This window comes from Piliocolobus tephrosceles, unplaced genomic scaffold (assembly GCF_002776525.5).
Source record: "Piliocolobus tephrosceles isolate RC106 unplaced genomic scaffold, ASM277652v3 unscaffolded_42, whole genome shotgun sequence".
Taxonomy (NCBI): domain Eukaryota; kingdom Metazoa; phylum Chordata; class Mammalia; order Primates; family Cercopithecidae; genus Piliocolobus; species Piliocolobus tephrosceles.
In genome coordinates, this window is record NW_022326531.1 from 688,764 (window position 1) to 705,353 (window position 16,590).

General features: G+C 38.5%; 1 protein-coding gene across 1 annotated transcript in view; it reads left to right on the plus strand.

The window, feature by feature from the left end:
• Positions 1–11,334: 11,334 nt before the first annotated feature.
• Positions 11,335–16,590, plus strand: part of LOC111550233 (potassium voltage-gated channel subfamily D member 2) — a 488,246-nt gene continuing 482,990 nt past the window's right edge. Inside the window, exon 1 of the mRNA XM_026454368.1 lies at positions 11,335–13,412. Coding sequence (XP_026310153.1) covers positions 12,298–13,412 — 1,115 coding nt within the window. The 5' untranslated portion in view covers positions 11,335–12,297. The remainder of the gene's footprint in view (positions 13,413–16,590) is intronic.

Below are 16,590 nucleotides of genomic sequence, written 5' to 3' on the forward strand. Positions count from 1 at the left end.
ATGCACATTTCATTTACTTTTCTATTGCATCCTTCAGTCGTTGAAGTCTTTTTTTTCTCTCAGTTTCTTCTTATATAGATTTCTCCTGCATATAGCTGCAATAAAATTAAGAATTTTTTTTTATTTTCTCTATAAATTGGTTAGAGAAATACACAAAGAGGAAGTAGGATCAGTGTTGGAATATATCTTTTAATTCCTTTCTCCTCTAACTTTGCCATTTCTTTCACTATGCAAGCAATACTTGCTTTGTCTACAGTATTTTCACCTCACATCATACAGTGTCCATGTCTTTTTTCTTATTTATTTACTTTTTTTTGAGACACAGTTTCACTTTGTTGCCAGGCTGGAATGCAGTGGCACAATCTCGTCTCAGTGCAACCTCCGCTTCCCTGGTTCAAGTGATTCTCCTGTTTTAGCCTCCTGAGTAGCTGAGATTACAGGCACATGCCACCGTGCCCGGCTAATTTTTGTATTTTCAGTAGAGTTGGGGTTTCACTATGTTGGCCAGCATGGTCTCGATCTCTTGGCCTTGTGACCTGCCTGCCTCGGCCTCCCAAAGTGCTGGGATTACAGGCGTGAGCCACCACGCCCTGCCATCTTTCTTCATATTTTACATGTTTTAAATATGTTTATTGTAAAATATTTTTAAAATGTTTAAAATATCTGTTACTTTTTCTATCCCCTTTTGACTACGCAATCCTTTGCTAGGATAAAAAGCTATACTTTCCGAATGTCTTTATTCAGAGAAAAACTTACATTTCAAAAAAATGCTATTGAAAATGAGACACATATAGACTAAGAACGGCAAAGGCAATTACTTAATAAGCATTCCAGGTTTGTTACTCTCCACAGATCCTTTTGCATGGAACTCTGTTTAAAATCAGTTGGAGTTCTGCCCCCACAAAGGTTTCACACAAGGGAAAAAGAATAAGAATTTAAACATAAATAAGTAGAACAAACTTTAATAAGCTCTCTCAACGAGTATTTACCTGAGGGACTGGAACAGCTGCAATGTAAAACCTGCTTAATAACCCTCTATTAAATAATTTTATTTGTTTAAATTAAAATCCAAATGCAGGCTAAGTCATAAACAAAAAAATTACATATTATCATTTTCTAAAAGTGGGGTAATTAAGGGATCTTCTTTTAACTAATTTTAAGTATTCTATTGTTTTGCTTTTCCTTAAACCACTACTTTAAATGGTTTATTAAAACCGACCATATAATGGTGTATAAAAATAATGAATATACTTTGTGTGTATCAAAGTCGCTTGCTAGAGCATATCAAGTGGTTTTAAAGACAGTAAACAAGCAAATTAATCGCCAGTTTTCTCGCAGACTGTGGCTTCTTAAATGATGAAAACCTTGTAAGACTTCTTTCAGGTTTTCAATGGCCATAAATGATTTGGAAGTAATTTATCTTTTTCGCCATTGTTAGTACCATATGCAAGAATTTGCTCTTCTCCAGTTTTAGAAAAATAAGACTTTTGTTTCTTCAGAACCCTTGCTGCTTCATTCTCATTTGTAGTCACAATTCTCGGTTTATGGCACTGGAATTTTTCCATAGCAATTAATCCCAAAGTTATAAATATGATAATGAGTCCAAGAAGCAAATTTATATGTTCCTACTTATCTTTCCTTTTTCCCATTTCTGACAAATAAACAGTCTCTTGGAGAATGAAACACTTAGTGAACAGATTCTGAAATGAAACTCATAAGCAAGATTACTTTTGTATTAAAAGAGATTTCCATGTTCTCTCTTTCTCTCATTTGCTTTCCCACAGATGTCAAGCTCCATCAAGGCAGGTTGATCTTGAAACCTCGGGTCATTCCACTATTCAACTGGGTGCCTTGCACACTGTGAGTCATCAATAATAATCATTTAGAAACTGATGTTTTCCTTCTAACTTGCCCCCTGAATTCTTAAGTCACAGGCACAACAAGTGTGTCAGCATTCGTGATACCAAGAATATTTTAACAACAAAATTATTATTTTTACCAGATTTATTAGGGTATGGTTGATGTACAAAACCTGCACATATGTAATATGCACAATTTGATGAGTTTGGTCCATTACCACAATCAAGGTAACAGACATATCCAACACCTTCCAAAGTTTCACTGTGCCCTCTGTTTTGGGTGGCAAGAACAGTTAACATGAGGTCCACCTTCTCAACACAAATATTCTTTATATTAAAAGAACCACTGAGTTCCTTCATAACAGCCATCTCATGAGGCAGAATCGAGACTGTAACATGGTTAGATTTTGTATATCTATTTTCAAATTTGCTAGTCTTAACAGAGTTCCAATCACATAGTTTGTGACAGATTCTCAGAATAACATTATGGGAACTTTGAGAATTTAGTCCATTTCATTACATAAAATACATTTAAGACTCTGTATATGAAGAATAAAGTCCCTGTAAATGGGTTATTTTTAATAGGAACTCTTCAAGGTCTAAAACTTGAAAAGGGGAAGATCTTTTGAAGAGGACTTTGCAAAAGACTTTGACGGTATTAATAAATGGGAAAAAAGAAGTTGAGCTCAGGTTGCCAGCTTGTCTTTTTAATAATAGTCTAAAGAAAGACATAGGGTCACTGCCCTTTCCCTGAAGACCATATCCTAGGGATACTGTGAAGTTTTTGAAAACTCAAATATGTTTTAAGTATTTAGCCTTAGCTGTGACTTTTATATGTACCTCTTATCTTGCTAGTATATCAGATTTTGTTTCCCCAGGGAACAAAGGTTAAAAACAAACAAACAAAACAGACAGCTGTGTATATTTTCCAATGAATAAAGAGTTCAAAAAAAAATTACCACAGGATAAATCCCCTCTGCCAAACTCAAAATAGTATGGAACCCAGAAAGGAAATTAAAAATATGCTATATATTTTTTCTACATAGTCATAGTTTTTATGAAATGTTTACAATCCATGATCAAATATTTTGGTACTTTTCCTTAGTAGCTTTTTCTTTGGTAGTTCACAATATAAACAAATCTAGTGTTTTATGAAAAAAATTAATACATAAAAATTTGAAGCTGCTAGACTTCAGTCAAAAGTTAATGTACATAACTCAACGATTGGCCAAAGGTTTTGCTCATTTTACATGTTGATTAAATTTCTTGTTTAATTCGGAACTACTTTTTTTAAAAATTAAGATGATACTATGTTAAAAATTATCTATTAGAGATTCAAAAAATGAGTTATCTGGAAAGAGATTCTAAGGATGTAGTCAGATATACTAAAGTTATCTTATTTAAAATAGATCATCTAGATCTTTAAATCCATCCTTCTGGGAAGTTGGTATAACTGGTTAAAATATGGGAGGAGTAGATGTGGTGCTCTCCTTCCCTATGACCACAGACATATTTCCTGCCCTGTCAAAGACCTCAGAGAGATACCTGGGGGACAAGTAAGAGAGTATATAGCTATCTGTGCAAATTTATCACTAGTATTGGGAAAAACAAATTGGCATGCAGACTTCACTATTGCAGATGTCTGTTGATGTATTCATGGAGCTAAAATAATATATACTTTAGGGTCAGAAGTCCTGGCAGTGAGTCAGCTTCAGCCACTTAGTTGTATAATACAATCCTGGAAAATCATTTAACCTCCTTGAGCTTTGTTTCCCTTCGGGAAAAAATAAACATTGGAATAATACACATCTCACAAAGTCTTTTTGAGAATTAACTATAGTAAATACATTGAGAAAATACTTTTTACAGAGTCATACAAGTGTGGCTTATTGCTAAGGTAAATTTTTTTTATCCACTGAACATCTTGGTAGTAAATCAGGTTGATTCTTTATGAACATTTTAGAGAGTTAGATTAATAACCTCTAATGGAAAAAAAGGTATATATTAACTATCTAATTATTTATTTACTCATTCAGCAAACCTTCACTGTATTTCTACTATGTGCCAAGCATGATAACAGATACTTAGGACCAAGAGCTAAAAGGCCAGTGCCTTCTCTCAAGGAAGTTACAGAGCGGTGGCTAAGAAACAGAATGACACAAACAGGTCTCATTTGAGCTGTTACAGACTCTGACGAAGCAGTTAAGTTGGACATCATTTTGAAGAGGTTAGGCAATGGCTCCTGGAGGATGTGAATCTTGAGCTGAGTAGCTGATAACTATGGGGGAAAGGATGCATATAGCAAGACTCAGGATCAAGGTAAAACACATTAAATTCTGCAAACTAAAAACAGCTGAGCCAGACTGTGAAGTAAGTTAATGTTAAAATATGAGATAAGATTTACAGAGTAGAGGAAACAGAGATCCTGAACAGTCTAGGTTCCCTTCTCAGGATTACTTTAGGGAAAAAAAGGAAGGCTATTGAAAGGGGTGATGATATGATTATGAGTTCATTAAAACATAACACTCTAAATAAATGGTATACACATTGCAAAGAAAGAAAACTGACGCTATTTGCAGGTGATACGATTGTGTATATAGAAAACTCATGAATTAATAAGTACAACAAAATTGCAGGATACAAGATCGATACACAAAAACAAATTGCATTTCTATATGCTAACAATGAACAGACGGAAATTGAAATTTGAAAAAACACAATACTATTTATAACTGCTTCAAAGGTAACCTAATATTTAGGCATAAGCCTAATAAAAACATATATAGCATCCTGAAAGTTACAAAATGCTGATAAAATAATTTAAAAAAAACAAATAAATGAAGAAACATACCATGTTCACAGATTAAAAGACTCAACAGAAAGATTATCAAGGTCAATTTCCAAATTGATTTATAGGTATAATATAATATCTACTAAAACTCCAGGAAAGAATTTTGTTTATAAAAAAATTAACTCAAAATAGATCATAAACTTAATTTTAAAATGTAAAACTATAAAATATTTAGAAAAAAGCAGAGAAAATCTTCGAGTCTTGGGACTAGGAAGAGTTCTTAGACTTCACACCAATAGCATGATTCATAAAATAAAAAATTTCTAAATTGGAGCATATCAGGATGAAAAAGTTTTGTTTTGCAAAAGTCCCTGTAAAAAGGATGAAAAGACAGCTTCCAGACTAGGAGAAAGTATTTGCAAACAACATATGTGACACAGGGCAATTATTTAGAATATATAAGGAGCTCTCAAAAGTCAACAGTATAAAACAAAACAATAAAAATAAAATGGGCAAAAGGATAACACATTTTACTGAAGAGTATATGCAGATGGCAAATACGAGCATAAAAATATGTTCAACAAAATTAGCCATTAGAGGAATGCAAATTAAAACCACAATGAAATATCACTACTGTCAAAGAAAAAGCTGTCAAAGCTGGAAGGACACTAGTTAAAGTGGAGATCAATTTGTACAGAGGTCACCAGGCATTTTAAAGAAAGAATGAAGGAATGCAGGGCTGGTGAGCAGAGACTCAGTAAAGTCAGGGAACTAGAAAAATTTCAAAAATTGGAAGGGGGGTTGCTCCATGTTAAATCCATTTGAGTTTGTTACTGGTGCTTATAGAAAGCAGGCTCCTACCCTCCCACAGAGACTGAACCATAAATCAGGCCCTCAGCAAGCACTGAATTTACTGGCTCCTTTACTTTGGATTCTCCACCCTTCAGAACTGTGAGAAATGAATTTGTTGTTATAAGACACCGAGTTTATGGTAATTTTATAGTAGTTTGAATAGACTAATAGAGTATAAATGTCAATTTCCAGTATGTGATTCTATACTATAACACGCAAGATGTTACCTTTGGGGAAAACTAGGTGATATACATAAGGAATCTCTATTATTTATCACAACTGCATGTGAATTTATAATTATCTCAAAATAGGATTTTTGTTTGTTTTAATTCACTCTAGGTGCAGTGTAAGGATAGATAGATGGTAACGAGGGTGGAATATAGAAGACCTACTGGGTCACTGGCTATGTCTGGGTGTATGCTGTGGGGGAAGTGGTAAACAGGATGACCACCAGGTTTCTTTGTGGGACTTCACTGATCAAAAGAGAAAAGAGGGAGTAGATGATTGGAAGAGAGAGATGATGCATTCAAGTTTGATCTTGCTGAGTTTGTTTTCCTTGTAATCAACCAAACAGAGTATATAAAATGAGAAGAGTAAAGATAAGAATCCCTAAGCAAGGGAGATATGTACAGTGCTCTTCTAGAATTTGTATGCCTACTTCTCATAGAGCATTTCAATGCACGAAAGAAGACTAAAATATCAGTATCATCTGAATATCAGAACAAGGGGATTTTTGTCAGAGGGAAGCGTAAATACAGACAGACATATAGCAAATAATGACATTTCAGTCAATGATGGGTCACATACACACAGTGGTTCCATAAGATTATAATGGACTATTGTGAATGGAATTGTGTTCTTGATTTGACTCTCAGCTTGGATGTTACTGATGCATAGAAATGCTACTAACTTTTGTACATTGATTTTGTATCCTGAAACTTTGCTGAAGTTGTTCACAGAGACAGGAGCATTTGGGCAGAGACTATGGGGTTTTCTAGGTATGGAATCATATAGTCTTCAAAGAGAAGTAGTTTAATTTCCTCTCTTTCTATTTAGATCCCTTTTATTTCTTTCTCTTGTCTCATTGCCGTCGTCGCTGTGGAAAGCAGTCTGGAGATTTCTCAAAGAACTTCAAACAGAACTACTATTCAACGCAGCAATCTCATTACTGGTTACATATCTAAAGGAATAGAAACTGTCCTACCATAGAGACACCTGCACATGTATGTTCATCACAGTACTATTCATAATATCAAAGACATGAAACCAACCTAGATGCCCATCAACAGTGGACTAGATAAAGAAAATGTAGCACATATGTAGTATGGAATATTGTGCAGCCAATAAAAGAAACAAAAAAAACCCAAATCATGTCCTTTGCAGCCACATGGATGCAGCTGGAAACCATTATCCTAAGTGAATTAACATAGAAACAGAAAAACAAATACCACATGTTCTCCCTGCAAAGTGGGAGCTAAACATTGAGCACATACAAACACGAAGAAGGAAACAGTGGACACCGGGGCTAGGTTGAGGGTGGAGGGTAGAAGGAGGGGACTACTGAGTATTATGCTGATTACCCGCACGACAAAATTATCTGTACACCAAACCCCTAGAGCACACAACTTACCCATGTAACAAACCTGCACATGGACCCCTTGAACCTAAAATAAAAGTTGGAAAGGAACAAACAAAAAGATTATAAGGGAGTTGAAAAATTCCTGCCACCTAGTAATGCAAAGCCATTGTAATGTCCTTGCCTAATGCATTACTCAGGTGTTTGTGAGGATGCTGGTGTGCTGCCAGTCCTGCAAAAGTATAGCACATACAATTATGTACAGTACATAATACTTGATCATGATAATAAACAACGATGTTACTGGTTTATATATTTACTATACTTTTAATCATCATTTTTGAGTGTACTCTTTCTACTTACAAAAGAAAGCTAACTGTTAAACAGCCTGAAGCAGGCTCTTTCAAGAGGTATTCCAGAAGAAGGCATTGGTATGATAGGAGATGAAAGTTCCACGCGTGTTACTGTCCCTGCAGACAGAATGAAAAACATTCAGTAGGAAAAAAGCAATACTGATAATCCTGCCCCTGTATAGGTCTGTGCTAATGCAATTGTGTCCCAGTTTTTAACAAAACATTTAAAAAGTTTTTAAAAAGTACAAAAATACCCAGCACTTTGGGAGGCCAAGGCGGGCAGATCACGAGGTCAAGATGGAGATCTTTCTGGCTAACATGGTGAAACCCCGTCTCTACTGAAAATACAAAAAAATTAGCCAGCTGTGGTGGCGGGCGCCTGAGTCCCAGCTACTTGGGAGGCTGAGGCAGGAGAATGGCCTGAACCCCAGAGGCGGAGCTTGCAGTGATCTGAGATCAAGCCACTGCACTCCAGCCTGGGTGACACTCTGTCTCAAAAAAAAAAAAAAGTACAAAAATAGAAAAAAAAACAGAATAAGAGTTGCAGAATAAGAATATAAAGAAAATATTTTTGTACAGCTGTATAATGTGTTGTGTTTTAAGCTAAGTTTTATTACAAAAGAGTCAACAATTTACAAATTGAAGTTTTTAAAGTAAAAAAAGTTATAGTAAGTTAAGGTTAATTTAATACTGAAGGAAGAATACGATTTTAAAAATAAATTTAGTATAGTCTAAATACACAGTGTTTATAAAGTCTACGGAAGTGTACAGTAATGTCCTATACCTTCACATTCATTCACCACTTACTCACTGACTCACCCAGAGAAACTTCCAGTTCCGTAAGCTCCATTCATAGTAAGTGCCAAATAAAAGTGTACCGTTCTTAAAAATCTTTTATACTGTATTTTTACTGCAACTTTTCTGTGTACAGATATGTTTAGAGATTCAAATACCTGCCACTGTGTTACAAATTGCTTACTTATTCAGTACAGTAACATGATGTACAGGTTTGTAGTCTAAGAGCAAGAGGCTGTACCATACAGCATAGGTGCGTAGTAGGCTATACCACCTAAGTTTGTGTAAGTACACTCTATGATATTCAGACAGTGATGAAATCTCCTAAAGACAAATTTCTCAGAACATATCCCTGTCATTAAGCAACACATAACTATGCAAAAGTATCTAAGGGAATTCCAAATACGGGCTGGATAAAATGAATTGCATTAGCATTATGCATTACAATAAGAAAGAACCAATATTGAGTACAATCCATGTGCTAAGTATTTCACTGGTGTTCAGAAGTATGATCCTGTTTCATCTTCACAACAGGCCTGAGAAGTTAAATTTCATTATCTACAATTTCTAATTATAGAAGGTAAATAATTTGCCAAATGAAACGAAGCCAGTAAGTAATTTCTTAAGCAAGATTTTGAATTTAGATGTGTTCAAGTTCTCAGCCCACATTCTTTCCACTATATCAAGAAGCTTGCTGAAGATGGGGGAGGGCAGATCCCAATACCTTCTTAAAAACTGTACATATTATGTTCTTGCTTCCCTGGGGCTTTTGTGAGGTTAAACTCCTACTTTTTCATTTGTAAGTATTCAGTTTCCTACACAGTTTTAAAGGCTGTATTTAGGTTCCTCGCCCCGTCTTTACAGGAAAGCATGCCATTATTGGCATTGATTAAATATTCATGGCTCTCCACCCTCTGGATTCAATGCCCAGCATCTGTCATAGTACCACCTTACTCTCTGGGCTAAGGAGGGGTTGGTTTTCTTATATTAATTGGTAGTAACCCCTCATTTCCATTTTCCAGGTAACATGTTTGTGTGTTTGTTTTCAGGTATGCAGGCTACATAGATTGGTTAACAAGCATCTTTCACTTAAACAAATAGATAAAGAGCAAGTGTCTTCAGTTCTATGTCCTCAAACTTACATGGTGCATTAGCTCTGACTTCATTACTAAACACAGGATTCCTTAAGTTTCTATTCTGTAAACAAACAAAAAATTACCTTTTTATCGCTACAGAAAATCCTGTACATGATAAGGATATTTTAAATTCTCTGATTATTCTCTACACTCATTTTTCAGTTTATGTATTTTCTTTGACATATCCCATTTCAAATTTTCAAGGTTGACACATCATGCCTATGATCTCTAGGGCTTAAAAGTCAATTTCTGTACAGTACAACACACAGTTCACTTATTTTACAAACCAAGGGCAGTCAAACCAAGCCATGAAAAAATAATTTTTAGGTAGAAATTAGGCTACTATTCTTAATCAATATAGACGAAGCCTCACTATTGCCAAAGATCTTAATTACTATGATGATGATGATTCAGTAATCTAGATTTAATTTTCAAAGGAATTTCAAAAGGAAACTCTCCACATCTCATCCCACAACTATCCAAATGTAGACTCAAGCCTAAGTATTAAATCTCATATAAACACTAAAAAGGTGGGTGGCAGCGAAGGGGTTTGAGGCTGTTTATGTGATGTGAGTCTCTGTTGGATCAGTTAATTTTGATTCTTCACCTTCCTGAAGCATCCAAACCTTAGGTGCAGATTTAACTTCTCGCCATCCACGCCATCTAGTGGCTGTATATGTTATGTTTGGTTTTAAGGATGATTCCTAATGACTCGGGGGCGGGGTACGCGAAAAACAAAACGGTTGGTCGCGACAATTTTCCTGTGTCTCTCCACCTCAGTTACCCCTCATGCGAACACCTTTAACTACTTGAACTATTTTAAATATGCGCAGTGATGCGCAGAGAGGATGAAGGGGACGCAAACTTTCAGAGACGCACGCCCCTTGACGATGACATTTAGAAAAGGGCTCCACATCCCTCTGTTATTCTAAAGGACGGGAAAAGGAGTTGTGTCAAGACCTCCACCGAGGAGACTCTCTGATTTTTTGGCAAGTTGGACAGATGGCATATTAATCCCTGCAACGTTTAACAATCTGGTTTGGAAAATAAATAAAAAGAGAAAGAGGAAATGCACTTAAAAATTCCGCGTCGGGGCTTTGCAGGTCTTGCCTTCCAGTCGCCCCCAGACGACTACCAATTCCTGCGCATTCCGCTCCGCTCACCCTCCTTCCCAGCTTCTCTCGCTCTCTTTCCCCCCATTTTCCCACGCTCGCCTTGAACCGGGACTCGGGAGGCAGAAGCAAGGAACGGGTCCCCTTTCTCCTCTCCTCCACCAAACCACCGCAGCCCAGCGCGTGAAGCTTCCCTTTGTTCATCCAAGGCTCGCTTTCCTCCCCGGCAGATCCACCTGGATGCTCTCCCTCGGTGACATTTTGCGCCGGGGCTGGTGGGTGGCTGGGGTGGAGCGAGAGGAGCCCGAGGGGGCGGGGGCGGAGAAAGGTCAAGCCGAGGGAAAGGCAGGAGACGCCTTTCCTAACCTGCGTGGCGGGGCGTGCGCGCGGTTATTTATTTATTTTCTCCTTATTTATTGATTGCACTAGCAGAGCAGCGCGGGGAGCCCGGGGAGATGCAGGACCACCCACTGGCGGGGAAGCAGCTAGCAGCCCTCCCGCGCCCCCGCGCTGCCGAGCGCCTTCTGCCTCCGCTCTCGGACCAGAGCCCGTGCGGGCCCCGGCCCCGGCCCCGCCCCCGCCGCGCCGCCCCCGCCCGCCCGGCCGCCCCCCGCCCCCCCGCCGCCCCCGCCCCGCCCCGAGCACGCGTGGTCCCCGCGACAGTGGCCCCGCAGTAAGTTGGCAGGAGCGAGTCCCCTCCGTTCTCGCCTCCCCCGCACCTTTTGAACTTGTTGCTGCTGCTCTGCTCGCCTGCGCCTGGCTTTTGGAAGGTGAAAAGGAGGAGGGAGGAACGGAGGGATGGGGGAAGGGGGAGAAGAGCTCGCTTGAGCTTTATTTATGCTCCCTCGGCGCATCGGATTCGGCTGCTCGCGAGCTGCTTTCTCTCCTCTTCCCTTTCCGGGTGCACGGCGAGGAGAAAGTCTCTATGCAACTCAGCCCCGGCGCGCGCTTGGCCAGGTATGTACTGCGGGCGCGGCGCGTTCTGCGCGGAAGCAGATGCTGCTGCCGCCACGGCGGCGGCGGCTGCCAGCTCCTGGGCTCTGTAACTGTCACACTGCACCTGAGCTGAACTTGAAAAGAGAGTGAAGGGGCGACTGGGCGAACGCTTTTGGCAGACACAGAGGGTGTTTGTAGACGTGGGGGAGGAGGATCTGTATTAACGCCCCCCACCGTACCCACTGCACATCACCTCCGTCTCTGCAAATACCGCCCGAGGAGTAGAGGCAGCAGCAGCTGGACCCCCAAAGGGAGACGTGGGGCAGCGGCTGTGACCGTATCTCGTGAGCTACAACAACAGGTCGCCTTGTTGAGACTCCTTTGGCGGGAAGGGCTACTTGGAAAGGAAGGTTTGAAAGAGTGAGAAGGGTAGGTGGAAGGATTCCCTAATTCGTCGAAATAATTCTATTGGGTGACTCTCGTTCGTCTTCTCTATCCTACACTCCACATACTGACCCCATATTATCCAGACTGTGCCAGGGGAGAAATCAAAGACACCTGTTTGAAGAAACGGCTGCACCTGTGTGCTTATTTGTGCCAGAGGGTGGCCTGGCCCACCTGCTGGAAGAGGTTTGACTAGGTTCTGTTGGGGGTGATTGTTAGGACGTTGTATTTTGTTGTCATTACTCCAAACACCTGTCTTGGAGGGAAACTTGCCCTTCTGAGAACAGTGACTTTACCAGAAGCCCTATCTTGGAATAAGAGTGACACCTCTGGACCACGTTTCTCACTAGTACTTTGCTTGACGGAGGAAGTGGGTGAGTTGTGGCTGCTTCGGTTGACCCATTGTAGACGCCTCGTCACCCTTCCTTCCATTTCAAGGAGCCATGGCGGCGGGGGTAGCAGCGTGGCTGCCTTTTGCAAGGGCAGCGGCCATCGGGTGGATGCCTGTGGCCTCGGGGCCTATGCCGGCTCCCCCGAGGCAGGAGAGGAAAAGGACCCAAGATGCTCTCATTGTGCTGAATGTGAGTGGAACCCGCTTCCAGACGTGGCAGGACACCCTGGAACGTTACCCAGACACTCTACTGGGCAGTTCTGAGAGGGACTTTTTCTACCACCCAGAGACTCAGCAGTATTTCTTTGACCGTGACCCAGACATCTTCCGCCACATCCTGAATTTCTACCGTACTGGGAAGCTCCACTATCCTCGCCACGAGTGCATCTCTGCTTACGATGAAGAACTGGCCTTCTTTGGGCTCATCCCGGAAATCATCGGCGACTGCTGTTATGAGGAGTACAAGGATCGCAGGCGGGAGAACGCCGAGCGCCTGCAGGACGACGCGGATACCGACACCACTGGAGAGAGCGCCTTGCCCACTATGACTGCAAGGCAGAGGGTCTGGCGGGCCTTCGAGAACCCCCACACCAGCACGATGGCCCTGGTGTTCTACTATGTCACGGGATTTTTCATTGCCGTCTCTGTCATTGCGAATGTGGTGGAAACAGTGCCCTGCGGATCAAGCCCAGGTCACATTAAAGAACTGCCCTGTGGAGAGCGGTATGCGGTGGCCTTCTTCTGCTTGGACACGGCCTGCGTCATGATCTTCACAGTTGAGTATTTGCTTCGCCTGGCTGCAGCGCCTAGTCGTTACCGTTTTGTGCGTAGTGTCATGAGTATCATCGACGTGGTGGCCATCCTACCTTATTACATTGGACTGGTGATGACAGACAATGAGGACGTGAGCGGAGCCTTTGTCACGCTCCGAGTCTTCCGGGTGTTCAGGATCTTTAAATTTTCCCGCCACTCTCAAGGCCTGCGCATCCTGGGGTATACACTGAAGAGTTGTGCCTCAGAATTGGGCTTCTTGCTTTTCTCGCTTACCATGGCTATCATCATCTTCGCTACAGTTATGTTCTACGCAGAGAAGGGGTCTTCGGCCAGCAAGTTCACCAGCATCCCTGCAGCATTCTGGTATACCATCGTCACCATGACAACACTAGGGTAGGTGCCATAATGAGAAATGGGATGGAGGTTGGGTATGGGTGAGGCGATTGTGGACCCATTAAGATTACATGATAATTCCGGGGAAATCATTTGGTTTCTTTCCTGAGTTTAGGAAAGCATTATCTAAATGGTTTGGCAAAACTCTTTTGATCTGTGAAATGGGTATAATACCCAGGTTGAAGTATTAAGGCATTGCTGGCAAATGTTGAGCATTGATGCCTGAAAGTGATAAAGATACAAAGAAATTTTAGAATTCCTGAATATATGAAATAGTAACAATATTTATATTAATATATAAAAATATTATGACAATGAAAAACAAAATCTATGCACTAATAAAGACAAATATATACAATGTATATTGAAATTTCCAGAAAGTGGTTCAATGCATTTAAATAAAAAGTTTCCAGGTATACTTGAACTATCATTTTCATATGAATAGATACTTATGGTGTGCATTTTTCCTCTAAGAACCATAATTCTTATTTTACATCGTAAAACATAGATTGTAGATGTAATTATCAAAGTATTTTATAATATATATGCACATATTCATATGTATACACTTTAATTATGGTTGATAGGTTATTCAGTGTTTTAGAATATCAGAACTGAAACTGATCAACTCTACAATATGCAGTGGAATTAAATTTGCAACATATTTCAAACTCTAGGTTCATAGTTTCAAAAAAAGAAGCAAAAGACTGTCATCCACACATTTTTTTTTTAGAATCTACAGATCCCATCAGGCAATGGGCCCACACCCATTAAATACACATAGAAGATAGAGCAGTATCTGGTAAGATGGATGGTCACCAAGGCTGGCTGTATTATAAAATTTGGGGTCCTAATTTCCTTTTAGAATTTTTTTGTGCATTCTTTTTGGGGGGTATAATGAAGTTCTGTACCCAAAGGGACAAGTTTCTGAATTCATGTTGTTTTTAATAGACTTTTAGGGCTAGAATTAAGTTTTTTTAGGTAGTAGAAAAAAGGAAAGGAGGCAAATGATTAAGAATGTTAGTCAAACCGCAGAAGAGTGGCAACCTTTTACGTATTAGAGAATCTAATAAAATAAAATGGTTAGATCCTTTTACTTTTATGAGTTCTTAGATAAGCTAGGGAGTGATGTTAGTGCCTTTTCTTCAGCGTTATGCTACTATTCTTGCATAGGTAATCAGTTCAGTGAGGATTTGGTAATGGCTGTAAGAAAAAAAGTTATTCCCAAGGCTACTCTTTAAGCTTTGTGTTTCTGGATAATTTAATTGGCTTCTTTAAATGACATTGTGGTTAAAGTCGACTTAATTTTATTAGACATATTGTGTTGTACAGAATTTCTCATGTTATATGGCCAACTAATGGAATATTTTATATATGAAGAATTTTAGGCTAGGTTAAACAAGAAATTGTGGTAAAGAAAAATACAATGATTTATGATTTTTATTTAGTCTCATATTTTTTTTTAAAGACCTACTGGTACATTTAAAAAAATGAATTAGTGAAAATCCATGTTCTACTTCTTATATTTCCTTTTATTCTTGTTTGTAAATTTGTGACAGTTTATAAGGATAAGGATGATGCAGAATGCCTTTGCAGTGTAGGTGCTTATTCTTTATCAAAGAGGTTTGTTTTTGTTGTCTTGTCATTTTGTAGCAGGATATCCTTATTAAGGACAAATGGGTAGTACAAATCACTATCATGACATCAAATTAGAAGCACAACTGAATAAAAAAGAAGAGTCGGTTTTAATAGGAAGGGAAAACTATTAAAATGAAATACACTTTAAACATTTCTTATATATGGCTGTGTTTCTTGAGGTATCACTGAGTCATTTTAATGCTATATAGTGTCTATATGATTGAATATAGGTATAAAAAGAATGTTGATGAGAATTCTAATTTCGTATAGCTAATAGTTCTGTAATAGACTTGAGAAGTTAGCATTGTTTTAAAACTTGTTTCTGGAAATGACTTTCCAATTTTTATTTTATTTTGAAGCTTATTTTTGTTTTCAGGAAAAAAAATGAGGCAACATTAAACATTAGTGACAATTTTTTATTATGTAAATAAAATACTTAAAAGCACCTATTTTTGAAAATATTTAAGAAATTGAATTATAATGGCAGAGTAAAATCTATGCAGGGGATTAAGTTCACATGTTCCATAGGTAAGTAAGTGGATTAGAAGCATTGAATACACACACTTTCTTAGAACTTGGAAGCTAAGTGGAAGTTACTTTAAAGGCTTAGCTTCACTGAAGTTGAACATTTTAATTTTCAGGAAATTAAGCTAATTAATGATCCTGATGGAATAGAGCAGTCATGCTTTTAAGATGTGGAAACGTCGATGTAATCAAAATGAGAACATATATGGACACTTGACAAATCATATGCTTTATAACAGAATTTCATAGGAAAATGTTTTTAATTTCTCATCAAAATATATTTATTATGTATTGTACCCTGAAGAAATAGATTCTTATAAGCACTGCCATTTTGGTTCCATCTTTGTGAATCAACAGAGTTATTTAATAATACAAGATATTCAATAAAAGCCATTGCCTAACTTTATTGTTTAGGCTGTAGTTCTGTACTTAGAGGATGAAGTGTAAGGTGTAAACTTTCTGGGAAATAATAGTTGGAGCCGATATCCAACTATGTCTGAATGATTATCAAGAGTTTTCCATTGTATTATCTGAGCTCTTTTTATGTGGCTATTAATTTTAATGGAGCTAAATGTTCATCAGTTAATGATAATAAAAGTGAAAATATGATTATAAACAGAGGTTATCGAAAGTTCCAGCTTATATGAACATTATCTACATGAGAATAAATAATCAAGAGCTTTGTCATTCAGGACTGGCAGAATCATCTGTGGCTTCTAGACTATTTTAGACAATATTCAGTTGGTTTTATGAGCTGAAGAACTGAGTGTGTCTATCTTAGAACCAAGGTGTATTTGTATAACCATTTTTTTTGCTCCTTGAAATATCAAGTATATCATTAGACTATAACTTGACTATGCTTACTGTATAAGTCATTAATCTATCAGAAAAATGAACACTTTAAAAATAGTTTTCAAGCTACTTCATTTCCTACTAGAATAGGAAACATAGAAAGCACAGTTTAAAAAAAAATGAAAAAATAATGTCAGAATTTTTTTTAAGTTTTAGATTGAGT